Consider the following 18,061-nt stretch of genomic DNA (forward strand, 5'->3'; position numbering starts at 1 on the left):
CCAGTCTCGCGCAAACTCACATCGTAGTAGAATGCGGATTTCTATGCTAATTTAACGAGCTAGCCTCTTTTGCTAAAAACAAGCTCGTTGTTGGGACTTTTCTGAGTGAGAAAATGTCTAAAACGCACCCGTTGTCCCCGTTATCATCAGCGGGGGTGACGACCGGGGGTCATTCGTCGTCTTCGTCGTCTTCGTCCGCTGGGGGCTCGACATCTCCCGCAACCGTGTTGAACGTTCAGCCCGAAAAACCTCAACACTACACGTACGTTATGTTAACCTATTAGCCGATAAGCTAGCTAAACGTACACAAACTCACGTGCAATCCTGTTCGCATAGTAAACAATCAGTTGTGTAATTTTCAGAGATGCTTCTCAAATACGGAACATTTTTTACTACGAACTAGAAGTCCAAATCATTGTAAAATCGCGATTAATTCCGTTTGTAGTTAAGTGATTGATTTGACTTTATTCCAACGTGAAATTGTAATTTTGGCTACAGAGAGCAGAAAATAGGCGACACAGGTAGGGAATGGTGAAAAAACTGTATCGTTAGATTCTGAATGATCGCTTTATAACCATGAATTTTGATTCCTTCGATTCTCTCTTTTCCAGATATCTAAAGGAGTTCAGAACTGAACAGTGTCCCCTGTTTGTGCAGCATAAATGTACACAACACCGGCCTTTTTCCTGTTTCCACTGGCACTTCTTGAACCAACGGCGCCGCAGGCCCATGCGCAAACGTGACGGGACATTCAACTACAGTCCAGATGTTTACTGTACCAAATATGACGAGGGAACGGGAACCTGTCCTGATGGCGACGAGTAAGGAGAAAAACAAGATCCATTTGTCTGATGAACCCTGACTAGATAAAATACTTTGATACAAATTCAAGCGCGTATCGTACAGTAAACAGTCTCATTGGAGTTGATACATTATTTTTACAACTTGATCGTTTTGTTCAACACGTTTTATGCACATCAGGAACAATGCAAAATGCCAGGCAGGTAGGCAGGATACTGGGGGTTGCAACATAGGATGTCCCGAGGCCCTGAACGGTGTGCAATGAACAAATTTGTACTGTAGGTACATTACAAAAAATATATATAAATATATGTAGAAAAGAACTTGGGGAAAAAAAAGAAAATTATGTAAACAGGTTGTCAAAATGCGCCGAATTAAGGAAGTTATGATATTTCAAAGATTTCAGAACGCAGGCAAAATAATCCCTTGATTTACTCTTAAAACAATTGAATGTCCATGATCAGTTTTTAAGAAAAATAATCATAATTACAGTTAGTTAGTTCATTAATTTATTTTGAATGATCAAAACTATGGACATCGCATTATCCTCCTTGGCATTGTGTAAATTGCACGTAACTTAGTTTGTTGTACATCGAGAAGCACTAAAGTATTGCAAATCATCAAATAAAAAATTTAGGCAATTGGGAAGATTCCACGGATGCGTGAAACTCATTTTTAACCAACTAGAGCGCATTTTTTTGAGGAGCGCTGAAACGAAAATGGGGTCTCCAGTAATGGCACAACAGAGTCCATTGTTGCATACGTTTATACAGGTGTAGTAATGCATCTTTATTTTTTGTTTTCTTTTTTTCATTTAATTGTTTTACATTAAGGCCTTAAAACTTTTTAATACAACTATTTGCAGAATTGTGCTTATAACTCTTTCTACTTTGTTTTTGTAGATTAGTGATAGACTCCGGTTCATTCCGATTGATGGACTGAGGGACCCCTGTACAGTTTGGTCATGCATTTATAGTTTCAAAAGAGATGGAAAATAGCTAAAATTTAGGAATATAACATAAAGAACAAACTTAAAAGAAAAAACGACATGGAGATAACCCTGATAGGAAAGAAAAAAATGCTGCATCGGTTTTTTGTTGTTTCATTCCTAACAGTTTGTATACACTGGAAAGGACCTTTTGTCATACATTTTGTCTGCCGATACATTTGTGAGCTTTTCACGACGTGAAGTACTGTCATAATTGAGGACAAAAAGGAATAGCAGCTGGCGTCGCCCGTCAGTCACATGTATTGTCTTCAAAACAATGAAACGGTGATTACAGGACAAAAAGAGCGTAAATGCAAAAGAAGTTACATTGTACTGACATGATAATGGACCACTTTTTTTAAGTGCTAGTGTGAAAGCAATACGTTTCCACCTTTTCTTTTCAATTAATTCACCATCTTACATAAAAAATTCTTGTGCCCCCCCAGGTGTGCTTTTCTACATCGGACTGCTGGGGACACAGAACGAAGATATCACCTCCGCTACTATAAGACGGGGTCTTGTATCCACGAAACGGATACAAAAGGCCACTGCAGCAAGAACGGCTGCCATTGTGCCTTTGCGCACGGGTCACATGACTTGCGCAGCCCCGTGTATGATGCGAGGTGTGGAGATTTTCCTCTCAGGTTAAATAATTGTCTTCGTAAGATGCTGGGGTTGACATTGCATCTTTTCACAGGGAAGCGCAAGTCATTGAGTGTCAAGGTGGCGCGGGACCCTCAGAAGGTGCTGGAGGCGATGGACAGTCGGGCCAGGCGGCGAGTACAGCCCTTATAGAGAAGATTCTGAGTGAGGAACCACGCTGGCAAGGTACGTCGAACAGTAATGTCACATTTCTGACTGCGAGCAGAAATAATGAATTGCCCAATACTTTTGTTTGACTGCCACAATGAAGCAGGTTGTGGTAGCATCATGTTTTTATTCATTTCGGTCTTGCTAGCGAGCAGTTAGAAATTCAATTTACGGCCCAAAATGGAAATCAAATCAAAATGGAAATCTGGACGGAGAGTTGGTGTGTGTGGATGGAATTTTTTTCGCCACGCAAATAGGGAATATACCGAATGAACAAAGATACCGTCTAAATATTGTGATTGTGTGTGCCTCATTGTATCAGTGTCTTGTCTCCTCAGATAACAACTATGTGTTGTGCCACTACAAGACGGAGCTGTGCAAAAAGCCGCCTCGCTTGTGTCGTCAAGGCTACGCCTGTCCGTATTATCATAACAGCAAAGACAGACGACGCAGCCCACATAAGCACAAATACAGGTGCGCTATAGTTCAATGTCAAATCCTGGCTCTTCTCAGCCGCTTGAACGTGATCCCACTTGCTGTTACCCTCAGAGCTTTGCCTTGTCCGGCTGTGAAGCTCAGCGAGGAGTGGGGTGATCCGAGCAAATGTGAGTGTGCAGAGGGATGCCAGTATTGCCACACGAGAACGGAGCAACAGTTCCATCCTGAGGTCTCTCTCCAAATCAGAGCTTAATTATAGTAGTGATGGGAAAATGAAGCTTCATGAAGCACTTGATATTTTTTTACTCCTCTCGATGGAGATCTTGGTTCAACAATAAAGGCTAGTGCAATGGAAATTGTTAAATTTCCCACTGCATCTTTTAACCAAGAGAACCATTTAGAGGAGTCAAAAATGATCACAAGTGCTTCTTGAAGCTTCATTTGTCCATCACTAGCAAAAACCCACCCTTGTAACAGCGGTGTTGAACATTTCCGCAGATCTATAAATCCACCAAGTGTAATGACATGCAGCAATGTGGCAGCTGTCCCCGAGGGCCCTTTTGTGCTTTTGCTCATGTTGAAGGTAAGACGCCACCACGTATCACAAAGTTGTTCTAAAAAATGTACTAATCTCATTTCCAAATTTTCAATACACTCCAGAAGCATTTGTCTTCGAGGAGTCATTCTCCTCCCCAAGGTCTCCCCCACCTCTCCGCCCACCAGATCCCGGCTCTACAGAGGAGCTTGACTCGAGAGGACACAATAAGGGGCGTGGTCACATCGCTGACCCCTTCTCACCCCCTGCCGGGTCACATGTTGCAGAGAAAGGCCTGCTGGGTAGTGTGCTCAGTCTGTGTGAGGACATTAGAGGAGCAGCTGAGCCGTTGTCTCCTTGGGTGGGAGAGGGAGGGTACGGCAGGGCGCCTGGATTTGAGAGGGAGGATCAGGTGAGGCCAATGAAAAGGGGGCAAAGTGGGTGTTACATGTGTGTGACGATGGCATATTTTTGTTGGGCTTCCAGGCTAAACAAAGGAGTTTTGCCCTTGAGCAGCGTGGCAGAGACGTGGCATCAGCACAAAGCAGTAAACAGGTACAGTTTCTGTCATCTGACTTCATGATGCAGTTGAATCGCAAAGGATGACCACAATATGACATTATATTTCCTTCAGGATATGCTGGTGCTCCTGCCTGTAGGCAGCCCTTTAAGTTTGTCATCCAGCATCCCCTCCAGTCTGGCCGCAACCCCACCCAGCCCTGCGCCCCTCGGACCCCCCAGCATCACGTCAGGCATGAATGCCAACGCTTTGCCCTTCTACCCCACCAGTGAGACAGTGGAGTCTGTTGTCGGTAGGTCGAGATGTACTGATTTTTATTTATTTATTTTTCTGCGTGCGGTTGAAAATCATTGTTGTGTCGCTCTGCTGTTGCTTTTGTTGCAGAGTCGGCGCTGGATGATCTTGACCTGAATGATTTTGGTACTTCAGCGTTGGAAAGTAGTTCAAGTCTGCCGCGCGTTGGAGTGAGGCTCGGTAATTGCGTCACATCGACAAGAGAAATACTGTTTTAAAAGCTGCATGTGCTTAAACACAATATGATCCCCCTTCCGTTTTTTTGCTTTTACAGGAGGTAACCGGCTTCAGAGCTCCGCCCCTGTCAACATCCCGGGATCCTTTAGCACTCCTGCTCCTTTTAGCTCTCCCTCTCCGTCCCCCCCAATCAGACCACACGCTTCACCATTCTTCTCCACTCAGCTGTCCCAACCTGGCCAACAAGAGAGCCCCTTCCTGGGCCCATCCCATAGTTCCTTAGGTTTGTGAAATACCACCCCACTGCTCACTTGAGAGAGAGTGCCATGTGATGTACACTCCTGCCTTTCATCTGCGCTTTGTAGGTCTTAATGGGATGAGCAGTAACATCTGGGAGCACTTCCCCTCTGGCCAGGGCTCCCCCGGCACCCCCCCGGCGGCTCTGATGCCTTCGGGCCCCTGCGCCGAGACGGCCCGACTCAAACAGGAGCTTGAGGAGGCTCACAGGGCGTTGAAGCAGTGGGGACACAGCTGGAGACTCACAGCTCAGGTTCGGTCTCAAGGCTTTCGAGGCTCAATTTGTTATTTTACATTTGATGCTTGTGGTGATCAGAGTATCAATAGAACTGTCCACCCCCGAGATTTGTGTTTTCCCCTTCCATAGCCTGCTTGCTAACGCATTGATGGAAAAACAAACTAAAATACACTATAACAGTCTGTGCTTGTTCATTTTTATGTATTTATTTATTTATTTATTTTGTTTCTACTATTCGCCTTGGTGAAGGTCACTTATAAACGTAAGTAGCCTTCTAGTTCTACAGTCAAGAACAATCATTTAACAAAATAACATTTCTCAAGGAACAAATCTTTTGATGGCCCGAGAACTTTGTACTGAACTGGATATACTGTATGTGAAATGTTCAGTATTTTTTTTTAAACTGTGTCCTTATAATTGTCTTGGTTAAAAATAAGAATTCAAGCGCTAGCAATAATAGCTATTTGAACAAAAACGGTGGAGCAACACAAGTAGTCATATAATGTCACAATATTCAGAGGAATTCTTTATCTTCTGTGAAGAATGACTAATGTGTTTGCTGCTTACTGGCTCCCCAAGTGTAGTGGTGATCCATCTGTTTGTGTCGGTCAGATTATATTACTGTATATTCCCCCCCAGTGACCTCATAATGAATTTAATTGACACAATAAATCACAATAAACAAACTGTTTAATTCTTACTCTGTTTTTGATGTAATTACAATATTATAGACTTCCTTATTAACATCACTTTTTTTTTTGAGGGGTGTGGTTTTGCCGGGACAGCAATGGATTCATGATTAATTTTCATTCATTTCAAATATTCTACCTTTTGTCCTGCAGTCGTGGGCCACGTTGAAAGCAGACGCTGAGGAGTCACGGGCCCAGGCGGGGCGGATGGCCGTGGAGGCCGAGAGAACCAGGCAAGCTGAGGGGGAGGCGCAGAAACAATCTGCTCTCCTGGAGGAGGCGCTGGAGACCTTGAGGAGCGGAGACAATCCCCATCTATCATTACATCAGCTCCAGATGCTACACAGACTTCCTTTGGAATCCATCCTCAGTCTGCAGGCACAACTCTGCAGCTGCTTACACACGGTGGAACAGGTAATAGACACGGCCCAACTCAAGCCTGGTTTTTGCATCTTGAGAAAAGTAGCAATCAGCATTCACACCTGAGTTCTATTTGTTTTCTAAATAATGCTCGGCATCATGTGATGTGTTTTTGAATGTCAATCATGAATGTCTCTGTGTGTGCGTTGTCACAAGGTGGTGTACAAGAAGCAGAGGCAGTGTTGCGTGTCGTGTGGAGAGCAAGGCTCCGTCTCCCTGCCCTGCGGCCATGGACTACATTGCGAGAGCTGCTCTAACTCCACACAGTGCCCTCTCTGTCCCGAACAAACACTGGAGCAGAAGCAGCAGCTCTCTTGACCCTTCGGACCCATCGCACCACCGCAGACGCACGCCGGAGATTCCACATCAGTCAGTCCTGATTCCACAACCACCAGCCATGGATCTTTGACACCATTCCAGACTTTGTCGAGGTTCTTTTATTTAAATTTTTTATTGCAACACAAGCACAGATGATTCCATTCCTGACAGACAATGATTATACAAATAGCAAAAATCCATGCGTAATGACGTACACCCAAAAAGTTTTGTAATTGCCTATGAATGCCACCAGATGGCGATAAAGCACTTTTTTTCTATTAGACAGGGCTATGGCCTGACTAAATGAAGCCTCTCCCCTCATGTCAACTTACTTCCTTGGCACCAAAGCAATATTTCTATATTAGACGTGGCGCTGGCCTGAGAAAAAAAAACGGCAAATAGATTCGTTTTTCATTGAATAATGGAGGACTTGTTTCCAAATCTCAAATGTAAATGTTCACTGTACTTGTGCTTCATCAGCTGTTAGTGTAGGTAATTAAGAGAATCATATTTCCTGTATTCGCAATGGAAACATAAGCATATTTTAATACGATTGCTCATGACCACCAACACCGTCCTTCACATGTACTTTAGTCTTGTGTGATCATAAAAATCTATTAGCGTATTTGAATTTGTTATCAACTCTGTGGCCACTTGAGGTACACGACAGGCACGGCCCAAAATGGAAAATAACGTTTACTTGATTGCCACTGGCAAAGAAGTTTATTTTGAAGGTTGAGGTTGCCATCATTGCAGAATTGCTCAGCATTATGCAAATAATGTAATGGATAAAATAACACCGCCGGATTACACGGTATTATACAGTTTTACCTAATCAAGTGATTATTTCTGCAGTGCTGTCAAGAGTTGTCGTGCGGATTTTAAAATTCATTGTCATTGTATGCCGGCATCAAAAAAGTGAAGTAATTGCATTTATTTTTGTTGTAATTGCTAACCCGTTTCATAAATGCTACCTAATGGATAGCATGCCGATTTTTATACATTTTTTTAACGTCATTTCTGTCCAAATCATGTCAAACTGTCCAAATATATGGATAACTAAGCAAACAAGATTTTTTTTTATATGTTAACCAAATCATGAGTCTTAGTAAAGTGACGTGATATAAACCCGAAAGGGAATTATTTTGTCTCATCCATATGAATTGTACAGTATTTAGCTTCGGCCAAAGGGGGGCAACATGAGTGCAGGTGTAGGTTATATATTAAATTAGTTGTTTTCTTAGTTATTTTTTAGCAAAAAATAAAACATGCTATTATTAGGAACAAAATATTTTAAAAAATGAACTTTAACAACATGCCGCCTCTGTTAAAGCACTCAGGTTTCTCGAAGAGAAATGCATATGAACACAATCTAAATATACTCACTTCACTCGTGTCGTCTTAAATGACATTTTTTAAATTTCATAACTTTTTACGCTGTCTCAATTACTCACATTTTTGTTCATACCTGCCATATTTTCCTGAGACCGTTTGTCATTATGGACATTTCATTGTAGTCTTAATATGTTCTGTATATTCACATACTTTATTGCACTGATTAGAAAAAAAAAAACATCAGGAAGTGGACTGTCATCACATGCCAGTGTTTCATTTTGGATTTAGGTCATTAAAGCAAATTGTATATTTTTCGATGAAAAAAAAAAAAAAGTGTGTACGTGTCATGGTTGACTTCGCTCCATGGACTGTTTCTCTCGCTGTCTTCTTTTCTTCACAAATGCTTGTATTTCTCGCTCGCCTTTTCTGGATTCCAGCAATTTAAGGATGTTGTTTTCTGGAAATACACAGACACAGATATGCTGTACTGTATTTTATAATACATTAAGTTAAAAAAATGTTTGCTAATTTTGCAGGTACCTAAATAGTGTGTCACTGTTGCTATATTCATCTTATTCCAAAATTGATTGCCTCAAAAAATATTTAAATGACCGACTTTTGGGAGGCCCTGAAGACCATAACCTGTGAAACCAGTCGGAAACTGAGAGTGATCGAAAAGAAAATTATACTGCAAAAACGGGATGTTAGGAGCAAATCCGACAAGCCGTGATTGCCGCGGGTGGTCGGATTTTAAAACATTCGCCACAGTTAAAGCTAAGCCCCAACCGAAAAGCTAACATGGGATTTCTGTTAATACTTTGGATTTGTAGAATCATTTTCTTTGAGACTTTGCTTTTGCTTCCATATCCAGTCTTTCATGTCAGACAAGATTTTCACAGGGATATTTGGCTTTCAGGTCAAATTTCCGACATGTCTAAAATGCACTATACCTATTTAGGTGAAATTAATTTTTCCTTCTCTGAACTTTTGAATGCACATGTCCTAACTGTTCAATGTTTCAATCATACCGTTAGGTTTTGGATGCATCAGAGGGAGTCGTATTTGGGCAGGGAGGGCATCGGGATCAAAGTCCGGTCCGTCTTTTTCTGCCCCTCCTCTTGCTACCCCAGGTATGTCTTTGAGGGACAGGAAGGCTTCACCTTCAAAGTCGTCTGTTCTCAAGGTGTCATGGTCCAGAACCGTCACCACCAGGCAAGCCCCTGGAGCCTGGCACTGATCAAGTCCAACCAGACTTTTCATGTGATGGAGACAAGCGGTGAGTTGAAAAGCGTGGATGAGAGCTAGTAAAAAGAATTTGAGCTAAGATGTAAGAACTTACAACTCAAAGGCCTCGTCGAACAGAGGATTAAGATCGCAGCTTTTTATTTGAGTGCTGCACGGTTCTACGAGAGGGAAGATGTGGAAAGGCTCCAGACACAACTGCACGTATGGATCACTTAAACCTGTGGAAGGCACGAGATATAAGACAAAATTCAGAGCCCGCCACTTTTCTTCTTTAAATTGCGTTTTTCCATTGCGGCCACTTTACCAAAAAAAAAGTATATGAAACGAATGCAATATTTATAAAAATGCCATGTTTAGACAAGTGGGCCTACATGGAACATATTCTTTAAAAAAAAAATTGGGGGTTGACTTCCCCTTTAATTTAAGAGTTACTGGGATTACACACTCTACTAAAGATGACTTTTTTTTTTTTTTGCATTTGCATAGTGACTTTTCTGTTCAGTTTCACCATTGGAGTCCATTGGTAGAAGGTTGACTGCGTTCAACACCTCAACTCTGAGTTTTTGGTCTGATCTCCTGTAAGATGTGAGAAGCGTGACGGCGCCGTATTTCTCACCGGCAAACACTCTCTACGGCACACGAGAGAAAAAGATGAGTATATCCTTTTAAACGTGACTGTGATCGCATCCCACCTGCTCCCATATTTTCCCTTCGAGGAATTTGTCCACAAGCTGGCGACTGCTCAGAGAGTGATGAGTCAGGTAGGCCTTGAGAGTCTGTGACCATAAGAAGTTCAAGTAATATTTGAGTCGGAACTGTGTTTTCATCACATAGTCTACCGTTCTTTTTCATCACCTTGTATTCGTCAGAGTGGAGTATTTTCAATGGAAGGCCATTACCCTCACCGTGGAAACACTGTTCCAGGCACTGAAATGAATATCACAAGGAGATAAATCAACAGTCATATTTTGTTGATTTTTTTTTATCCATGTTGTGCGGGTATTGTTTGGTGTTTCTGACATGTAGTGTGTACAGCAGCCTTTGACAAAACACCATGAGCCCTTCTTGCTGCGAATGCTCAGTGGCCATCTGTTGGAGGATCTTCACCGAGTTGTTCCACAAAGGAGTGAGGAGACTGCATGTGAGAGATGAATTTGCATCACGTTGGATTAACGAACAACGTTCTCACAGTGCTCTTCATCACCTGTTGAAGTTCTCCTGAACCAAGTTTTCATTCATGTAATGCAGCTCTTGTTCCAGATAGCGCATGAGAGGAGTTGCAGCCTACATGAGATGAGGTTAAGATGACGAGACATTTGATATTATGTAATTGTGGTAAACAATCACTTACATCTTCTATGGATTTGGAGGGATTCCGCTTTCTGGTTGACATTCCTCTCACATGATTCTCAATGTCTGTATTCAGCTGAAAAGACGGAAAAGAAGTCGGCCACTCGGAAAACTATTGAGTGCTGTTCCTAAAATCACGTACTTTTTTGCTCAGCGTGTCCAAAGCGGAGCGGATCTCTCGGCCGAAGACGCCCTGAGCTTGCTGCACTTGCGCCGGCAACGTGTTGTGAAACTGACTTTCCCGGATAACTTCTTGGGTGCGCTCGCGAAGCCCCGCCCAGTTCAGCTTCTTGGGCAGCTGCGCCAGGACGGAACGCAGGTATTCCAAGTCATTCACCACAACACACAGCTATTGAAGAAGAAAGAATTAAATTGGATATTTCCTTCACATGTGGAACATCTATTTTTTTTTTCTTGATGCAAGACCACCCCCCACCATGTTAATGGCGCTTCCGTGGTCTGAGTTCTCTGAGAGCATCCTGACTCTGGCTTTCAGACGATGACAGTAGGTCACCATAATCTTACAAACATCCTACACACACAGAAAAAAACACAATAGTCAACATTCCATTGCGGGATTCACACCAAATCCGTTGCGAGCGTCGCCGCAATTGAATAGAAGTCAATGGAGCGGTTGCGTGAGGGGCTGCGAAAATTAAAGTATTTTATATTCACGTGACGCGTCACGACAGCCAATCAGCTCCGTGACGTATTACGTCACGCTCAGCGTCAGGTACACTTTTTTATTTATTTATTTTTTTAAGATTTAATTTTTTTTTTTTTAATCAATATAGCACTCTGATGCGTCAGGCACACTTGGCGGGTGGTTGGAAAAGAGAAGAAAGAATAATGGCGGAGAAAAATTATGGTTGCCGTCTGTGGACATGCTGAGCTTTACCTGGCCAGCTACCATGATAGGGACAAAAAAAAAAAAAATTTGACCAGGCTTGGAGACAATTGAGCAAGGAGCTTGGCAGTAACTGGTATGTTTTACGTTTTTTTTTTTTTTTTTTTGTTTTTTTTTAACAGCTGTTGAACTTTGACCTTTGCCAAGAAGGCAGTAGTGTTTACATTAGCTTTAGCACAGTGTTAGCCACTTGAATGCGAATCGAAACTTTTTTTTTATTAGTTTGCTACCAGAAACGTTGTCCTCGTCACAAAGCGAAGCCCCTGCCCGTGAGCGTTAATGAGCGGCTGCGTTGCAAACACCTTTGCAAATTTAGCAAAGCGGAACGCTCAAACGGATTTAGAGTGAACGGAGCATAGCAACCACATGAATTCTGAACACGTTGAAAAAAAATTAGGTGAGCGCTAGTTCACTAAAAATGGGCCGATTTCAGCAAAACAAGAAAGTGGTTGATTAGAGTATGCTATAATTGGCGTATTTTAATTTTAAACAATCGAACCCCTTTAAAATGTCATGTTAATGATGGGGTGTGTATAAAAGGCCAAGATTAGCAACATTTTTCAACTACAGCATGTTCATTGCTTTTATTATGTTATACCAATGCAAAATCAGAAATCAGTGAAAAAGTATACAATACCTCTGTGATTTTGACCATGAGCATGAACGCCTCCTCAGGGTCAGGCCAGGACATCTGCTCCCACAGGTCGCACACAGGCTGGATACAAGAAACCAGGTCCACTGCTGACGAGCTGTGCTTTATGGGCACTACATCAGAGTGCAGCGGCTGGAGCTGAAAACCATATTCAAAACGTATCATGACGTGTACACACAAACACACGCGGCGCACGGAAACATGAGGACTACCTCGTCGACCTGAATGGCCCGCTCCACTCTATCCATCGTGGTGTTGAACATCTGGTTGAGCCAGAAAGGCTGAGCCTCTCGGAAGCTCACGTGAAAGTTCGTCAGCTTCAGTAAACCCCTGAAATGAAACGTTAACTTGCGTGCAAATTATACAATACAGCTTTTGGAAACTGCTAACCATTGTCCAATCTATGACTCGTGCTGGTGCAATTACTGAAGAAGTGACCTGAACAATAGCGATTCCGTAGTGTGACTGACCTTTTCTGCAAGAAGGCTTTTTCTTTGCGGATGGCTTGCAGGTTAAGGTAAACGGGAAACAGGCTGTTGGCTAGACTCTGATCAATGTGACCCTCCATTTGAGATAACGTTTCTCTCACTTCTGTAGCAAGCTACGCAAATGAGAACAGTCAGTGAGGGGACAAAACAAGACGCGGTCAGTCGGGCTTACCAGAGAATCAAACTTCTCGTAGACCGCAGTGAACACGTCCACTTGTACTGCACTATATGATAGCCAAAGAAAGTGATCGACTATTAACTAAATTAAAATGCATCCATTTTTGCAAACTAAACCAAATTAGGCTTACTTACCTGACAAATGTTCTATTCCAAACATCCTTGTTGAGTTTTATGTCGTCGCGTACTTCGTCAATCAACCTGGACAAGGCGCTAATGATCTCTGATAGCTCCTGTGTGGTGGACAAGTGCAAAAAAAAATTAAATAAATAAAAAATCAATTACTGTAAATTGTTCTTTAATTAAATCATATCATGTATTAGGTAAAAACAATGTTTTGTTTACCTTGGTCATTGGCTGGTGCAAACCTTTTTTGTTGGTAAACCACTCCTGCGTACCATTCTATGAGCAGGGGGGAAAAAACACATCGTAATAATGCTTTTCTGCAGAATGACATTGTCATTAATTGTCACAGACCTGCACCGCGTCAGCCACCTCATTGTGCAGTTCAAGATCCGCCGGGTTCATTTTCTGAAATGCCTTTGTCTTGCAGATCTGGACTAAAATCCTGGAATGACATATTTTGTTTATCGATTGCGAAGGATTTCTATGATTATGCAAAGATCTCACAGCAATTTGTACCTGAGCAACGTGTGTAATTTTGGGGTGGAGCTCAGCGTCGGGGGGAAGACGTCTCTGTACTTTGACACCAGGTGCAGTCCGTAATGCAGGAAACCATGAAGAGAGTCACCGAGTTCTTGTTTCTGTAGAAACGATGCAATCCTTGTATACAGTTTTATTTTGTATTTGAATGGAAGATATTTTTTTTCAATTACTGTAATTGGTAAGGCTGGGGGGAAAAAAATCATTTTGCGATGTATTGTGATACTCTTTTATGCAGATATCAAGTATCGATACATTTTGTGAGTATCGATACTTTCGATACCATGTTGAGCTCTGTGATTGGAGTTTTTTCCCACTATCTTAGCACTCCTGAGTGTCAGGAAGAGTTGCTGGAACGGTTTATGCACTTTTCAATTGTGACAGTTGAATAAATGTCATGGCACTTAACTTTGGAAACACATGCCTCTGTTTTTTAATACATTCTTTAAAGTTAATAAGTATCACAATACGTATCGGATCGCCGCCGAGGTATCGGGATCTGTATCGAATTGTCACAAAAGTGTATCGTCCCGGTCCTAGTGAGTTCAATTATTTTTGTACGTACTTTGCAGTTTTCCTACCTGTTGGTATGGCAGCTCCTGTTGATGCCAGTGGTACTCCACACAAGTCAGCTGTTGTAACAGCAAAGAGGAGTCTACCTCTATGCTTTGGTACAGTTTACTGTAAGCCACCCATTTCCTAGCATGGGAACCAAAAAATTGCAACCAAATGTTGAAAATGTTCAGAGTAACTCAGAAGACAGAGGGGATTTTCTTTCGATCTTACTCCAACATCCTGTCTTGAAATTCACGTTTTGTTATTTTAGTGCATCGCTGATCCAACGAAGACTTTTTTATTTGAAGGCAAAATGACATAATGCTTTTGCGTGTCGCTTACGCCAGGTCTTGCAGAAACGGTGAGAGGTCATTCTGTGTAGCGTAATGCTCCAAGAGAGTCTGTGCCTCACCACACAATTCCCCTTTCCATGGGGTGGAGCTCTAAAAGCAATGAAACAAAATATGGTTTCACATTTACAACAACTGATATGGTGTTTTTTTTTCTGTTGTTTTTAAGAGAACTGAGAGAAACCTTTACCTTTTGCTTGGAAATGTAAGACAGAACAAACTGTTGCAGGATTCCACAATAGTTGATGTAAGCGTTCCGACCTGGGCTTAGTGTGTCATCTCTCTGGCAGTCACATGATACATATTCTCTCTCAAAATCATCTCAGCATTGAATGTCAGTAACTAAAAAGTTGAGTGGGCATTTGGATTGAATTGGATTTATTTTTGGAATGGTCACCAGTCGATCACAGATACAGTATACAAATAACAATTTGGAGTGAGTGAACCACTACATCAGATATCTTAATTAAATCAAAATGATATTTCAAGATTGACATTAATGATACTTGTAATGTAGTAGCAGCCTTCTACAGTTAAGATGTAATTTACACTTAGGTGATTGTGTGCCAATTAATGGACTGACTAACTTTCCAATGATCAAAATATATGTTATCCAGGATAGCAAGAGGCATTGTTACCGCTTTATGGATAAATTTGAGGTTCAGGTGACATTGGCCTCTATCCGGGTACGTTTCTGTTCTTGGCTGCAGAATGTACCAGTTGTCCTCAGTGCAGTGGAGGTCCTGAAATGACATAACGGGACGTTATTTTTTAAGTTGTTGGAAAAAAACGGGTTGGGAAACATTATGCACCTGTAGTTTGATGACAATTTTCCCCAAAAAGTCATCGGTCCCTTTTTCTTTTTTGACCTCCTTAATAATTCTAAAAAGGGAAGAATAGCCAGAGTTTTTCCTGCTTTGTTGAAATGTTCAGGTGTGATGAGTAAGGCGGGAATGCTACCTGCTTAAACTAGAAAAACTGCTAGTGAACTCCTCGAATTTTTGAGTAAGAGACACCTCCTCATCTTTATCCCTGCAACAAGGATGGGCTGAGTATGATTTGAGATTTGTAAGTCTGTTTGTTTGTTTTTTTCATACCACATCTCAAGGTGGAAGCTGGCACCCGCAATGTCTGCAAACTCCCTGAATGATAAAACAGAATTAGACAAGAGCAAGCTACTGGCAGAAATATATTTAAATCTCACAGTATAAATGTTTCATTCCAAATTGGGTTGAGAGTCTGCTTCTTGATGCCGGTCTGATAAATCTTATCATCAGACACAGCATCCTTGACCACATATTTCGATGCCTTGGCTCTGGAACGTCGAGTGCGCCTCTCTTCTTCATCCTCCAATATGGTCAGCAAGCAGTATGGGTCACTTAAACCTGGCCAAGATATTATTCATATTTTAATGTGTCTGTCCTAAAAGCAGATTTGTATATGTTAACTGTGCATGTTAATACCAAAAATGAATCAGAAAGTGATTTCTGATTTCTGATTTCTAATACCAAAAATGAATTAACCTTTGGGAAAACTGAGACATAAGAATATTTTTTTTCACTAGTAGTGACATAGGAGACTATATGAAGTTTTGTATTGGTTGCAGATAAAAAAGGTTTGTTAATTGTAAGGTTTTTTTATTTATTCTACTTGTATGAGCCATTTGTATGTTGATCTATGTTTTGGATTTCAACCTCCCACCACATGGGGGCGCAGTGGCATCAATTAGCCACCGGTCTACGTAATTATTGAGCCAGGTGTTGCAACTTGCTACTGGGAAAGGCTAAAGGTTTCAGGCCGTCGTCGTTCTTGGCAGCATTTTTTTATACTGGACAGTCGAGAAAGGGGGCGTTTGAATCAGTTGACAAAACTGCCACCAAATGTAAGTATATACATCTTTATTGTTAATCTGAAACCAGTGGGGTGGACATTTTCGTAATTTAACGTAACCATGGTGACTGTTTTCCTTCTTTTTTTTTTTTTTTTTAGGCAAGAGCTTCACAACATTCTAATTGAAATCCTAATGGGCTGAATGTTACCAGACATACGGTAGGCCAATAAATGAATGTTCACTTTTAAGCTCTCATTATATATGCACTGTTTAAAATAGAATGAAAAAAGTGTGTGTCTGTACCTGTTTCCAGGGGCGCTGCTCTGGATTTTGGGCCCTTCACGGCCATTAGGCTGGGAAAAGTTTTGAAACCGTTTTACATAAAACTATGCATTTTATTGGTATTTTGGACTCTTCCCATATTTGTGGAAACAATACAATAGTCAAGCACTGAAAATATAATGAAATTCATCTAGATTAAATTATTTGCTGCAAGACTGAGACTTTATATCCCAAAACCATCTCTTTATTTAAACAATTAAACATAAAATCCCCAAGATTAATTACCATTAAATTTAAAATGTAAATACTAAATAGCCTCTTTCATTAAAATTAAATGCAATTATAATCAGTGCAGAAACATATACAATCTCTGCAAACACTATGATTACTACCTTTATGATTTATTATAATTTGAACATTATTTATTATTATTATATTATATCAACACACTGTTTTTTCAGAACTTTCCACCACATGAACCACTAACCCATCTTGCTTATGAAAAAACTGGGTTATTATTATTATTATATTATATTATTATATATTTTCGACCCTTGGCTTCTTTCTCCTGCCTAAGCTTCATGGCTTTCCGTTTTTGGCTACCGTACTTGAACGGCATCTTGCCGTCTCCGCCTCCACTCACTGTCTGATAACGTGAAATGCTGTCGGTTTCTGCAGGCTAGAGTGGGTGGACTGAACCTTTTGACGTAAATGGAGAGCGGGAGGCGTTGAGAAAGTTTCCTAAACAAATACACTTGCTCTTGCCACCAATGCATTGTAAATTAAATGCATGGCTAATTGCACGTTTATTACTGAGAGTCATATTTTGTCAGGATTCTAATTTTATTAGGGGCCCTTCTGCGCCCCTGCTTATTTCTAAAGGCAACCTAGGTTAGATTAATTAAAGACTTGAGTTAGTTTATACCCGTGACCCTAATGAGGACTAGTAGAAATTTGATGGCTAAATGTTTGTTCTTTCTTGCTTTGACCTTTGCTTAATAATCTGTGCGCCACAAAAGAACATGAGATACCATATGAGCTCACCACTGACATCTTTTCCCAGGATTCCCTTGGCTTCCTTTATAGTGGCCATCAGGCAGTAGACAGGCGGCTGTAAGTTTCAAACAGTTTAAGAAATTACTTGAATTGATTCCGAACAGTTGAATAATTGCTGGACAACTTTTTGACTTCTCACCTCTGAGTTTTGTACTTTCCTCATCAGAGAGTTGTGCTCAGATTCTGTCATTGTGAGAGCCTAGTAAAAAAAAATGCATTTTATTTTATTTTTTTAAGTCCCTGTGCAACATAGACCACACACAACAAGATGGGGAGTCGTGAAATCATATGTATGGCATGGATGTGATCACCTCTTTGATATACTGGTGAAGTTGGCTGTCTGCGAACATCTCAGTTGATGATGACTTTCCCATCTTATGTGCAATAGTGTACAACAACTCCTTATACAAAGGTTTCAACTTTTAACAGAAGCAAATTAATATATCATGAGTATCGACAACCTTACAACGCGCCGTTATGTGACCGATGACATGCTGTACCTCCAGCTCTTTGAGGTGACGGGCTTTCTCTTCTGGGTTTTCCTCATCTTTAAAATCCTAAAAGGAAACGAGCACATCAGGGAAAACGTTTAAAGCGTAATAGTGGGTTTAGAAAATGAACATGTTTTAACTTTACGTTTAAGTG

General features: G+C 41.2%; 3 protein-coding genes across 6 annotated transcripts in view; 2 read left to right on the forward strand and 1 right to left on the reverse strand.

Annotated features, from left to right (window-relative positions):
- On the forward strand, positions 1-10,756 carry unk (unk zinc finger). Of its 3 annotated transcripts, XR_015840011.1 has the most exons (17): positions 1-262; positions 612-821; positions 2,236-2,412; positions 2,487-2,617; positions 2,938-3,073; positions 3,149-3,266; positions 3,536-3,620; positions 3,698-3,984; positions 4,059-4,127; positions 4,207-4,384; positions 4,477-4,566; positions 4,661-4,846; positions 4,929-5,113; positions 5,941-6,201; positions 6,364-6,638; positions 8,895-9,136; positions 9,592-10,756. XR_015840011.1 is itself a non-coding variant. In XM_088283952.1 (15 exons), exons 1-15 carry the CDS (start codon positions 114-116, stop codon positions 6,523-6,525), a joined length of 2,424 nt encoding a protein of 807 aa, XP_088140078.1. In that variant the 5' UTR covers positions 1-113; the 3' UTR covers positions 6,526-8,300. The 3 variants fall into 3 exon arrangements, 2 of the variants coding, with proteins under 2 accessions (XP_088140078.1, XP_088140079.1); XM_088283952.1 differs by lacking the exons at positions 8,895-9,136; positions 9,592-10,756 and having other exon boundaries at positions 6,364-8,300; XM_088283953.1 differs by lacking the exons at positions 1-262; positions 8,895-9,136; positions 9,592-10,756 and adding an exon at positions 378-521 and having other exon boundaries at positions 6,364-8,300.
- Positions 8,051-18,061, reverse strand: part of unc13d (unc-13 homolog D (C. elegans)) — an 11,764-nt gene continuing 1,753 nt past the window's right edge. Inside the window, exons 4-34 of one of the 2 annotated variants that reach the window (XM_088283950.1) lie at positions 17,917-17,973; positions 17,728-17,835; positions 17,556-17,615; positions 17,405-17,471; positions 15,452-15,632; positions 15,345-15,389; positions 15,208-15,279; positions 15,060-15,129; positions 14,886-14,990; positions 14,438-14,530; positions 14,240-14,340; positions 13,924-14,041; positions 13,322-13,443; positions 13,157-13,247; positions 13,025-13,081; positions 12,815-12,912; positions 12,675-12,726; positions 12,485-12,615; positions 12,227-12,344; positions 12,000-12,152; positions 10,892-10,987; positions 10,598-10,804; positions 10,457-10,531; positions 10,310-10,389; positions 10,126-10,240; positions 9,961-10,032; positions 9,798-9,881; positions 9,614-9,734; positions 9,200-9,323; positions 8,889-9,112; positions 8,051-8,317 (exon numbers count right to left, since the gene is read on the reverse strand). In XM_088283950.1, the coding sequence (XP_088140076.1) occupies positions 8,205-8,317; positions 8,889-9,112; positions 9,200-9,323; positions 9,614-9,734; positions 9,798-9,881; positions 9,961-10,032; positions 10,126-10,240; positions 10,310-10,389; positions 10,457-10,531; positions 10,598-10,804; positions 10,892-10,987; positions 12,000-12,152; positions 12,227-12,344; positions 12,485-12,615; positions 12,675-12,726; positions 12,815-12,912; positions 13,025-13,081; positions 13,157-13,247; positions 13,322-13,443; positions 13,924-14,041; positions 14,240-14,340; positions 14,438-14,530; positions 14,886-14,990; positions 15,060-15,129; positions 15,208-15,279; positions 15,345-15,389; positions 15,452-15,632; positions 17,405-17,471; positions 17,556-17,615; positions 17,728-17,835; positions 17,917-17,973 (3,210 nt within the window). In that variant the 3' untranslated portion in view covers positions 8,051-8,204. Of the gene's footprint in view, positions 8,318-8,888; positions 9,113-9,199; positions 9,324-9,613; positions 9,735-9,797; positions 9,882-9,960; positions 10,033-10,125; positions 10,241-10,309; positions 10,390-10,456; positions 10,532-10,597; positions 10,805-10,891; positions 10,988-11,999; positions 12,153-12,226; positions 12,345-12,484; positions 12,616-12,674; positions 12,727-12,814; positions 12,913-13,024; positions 13,082-13,156; positions 13,248-13,321; positions 13,444-13,923; positions 14,042-14,239; positions 14,341-14,437; positions 14,531-14,885; positions 14,991-15,059; positions 15,130-15,207; positions 15,280-15,344; positions 15,390-15,451; positions 15,633-17,404; positions 17,472-17,555; positions 17,616-17,727; positions 17,836-17,877; positions 17,974-18,061 lie in introns of both variants that reach the window. The other variant, XM_088283951.1, reaches the window with a different exon arrangement.
- wbp2 (WW domain binding protein 2) overlaps positions 15,988-18,061 on the forward strand; it is a 9,159-nt gene continuing 7,085 nt past the window's right edge. The window contains exons 1-2 of the mRNA XM_088283964.1: positions 15,988-16,129; positions 16,237-16,296. Coding sequence (XP_088140090.1) covers positions 16,280-16,296 — 17 coding nt within the window. The 5' untranslated portion in view covers positions 15,988-16,129; positions 16,237-16,279. The remainder of the gene's footprint in view (positions 16,130-16,236; positions 16,297-18,061) is intronic.

The sequence above is a fragment of the Idiotropiscis lumnitzeri genome, chromosome 20 (genome assembly GCF_059441095.1).
Source record: "Idiotropiscis lumnitzeri isolate Australia: NSW breed Sydney's pygmy pipehorse chromosome 20, RoL_Ilum_1.0, whole genome shotgun sequence".
In the NCBI taxonomy this organism is placed as follows: domain Eukaryota; kingdom Metazoa; phylum Chordata; class Actinopteri; order Syngnathiformes; family Syngnathidae; genus Idiotropiscis; species Idiotropiscis lumnitzeri.

What these genes read in the sequence shown, in the direction of transcription:
- unk (XM_088283952.1), top strand. Translation starts at nt 114, where the DNA reads ATGTCTAAAACGCACCCGTTGTCCCCGTTATCATCAGCGGGGGTGACG. An exon ending in TGCTTTTGCTCATGTTGAAG is followed by an intron (nt 3,621 to 3,697) that starts GTAAGACGCCAC and finishes AATACACTCCAG; the next exon opens with AAGCATTTGTCTTCGAGGAG. An exon ending in GCGCGTTGGAGTGAGGCTCG is followed by an intron (nt 4,567 to 4,660) that starts GTAATTGCGTCA and finishes TTGCTTTTACAG; the next exon opens with GAGGTAACCGGCTTCAGAGC.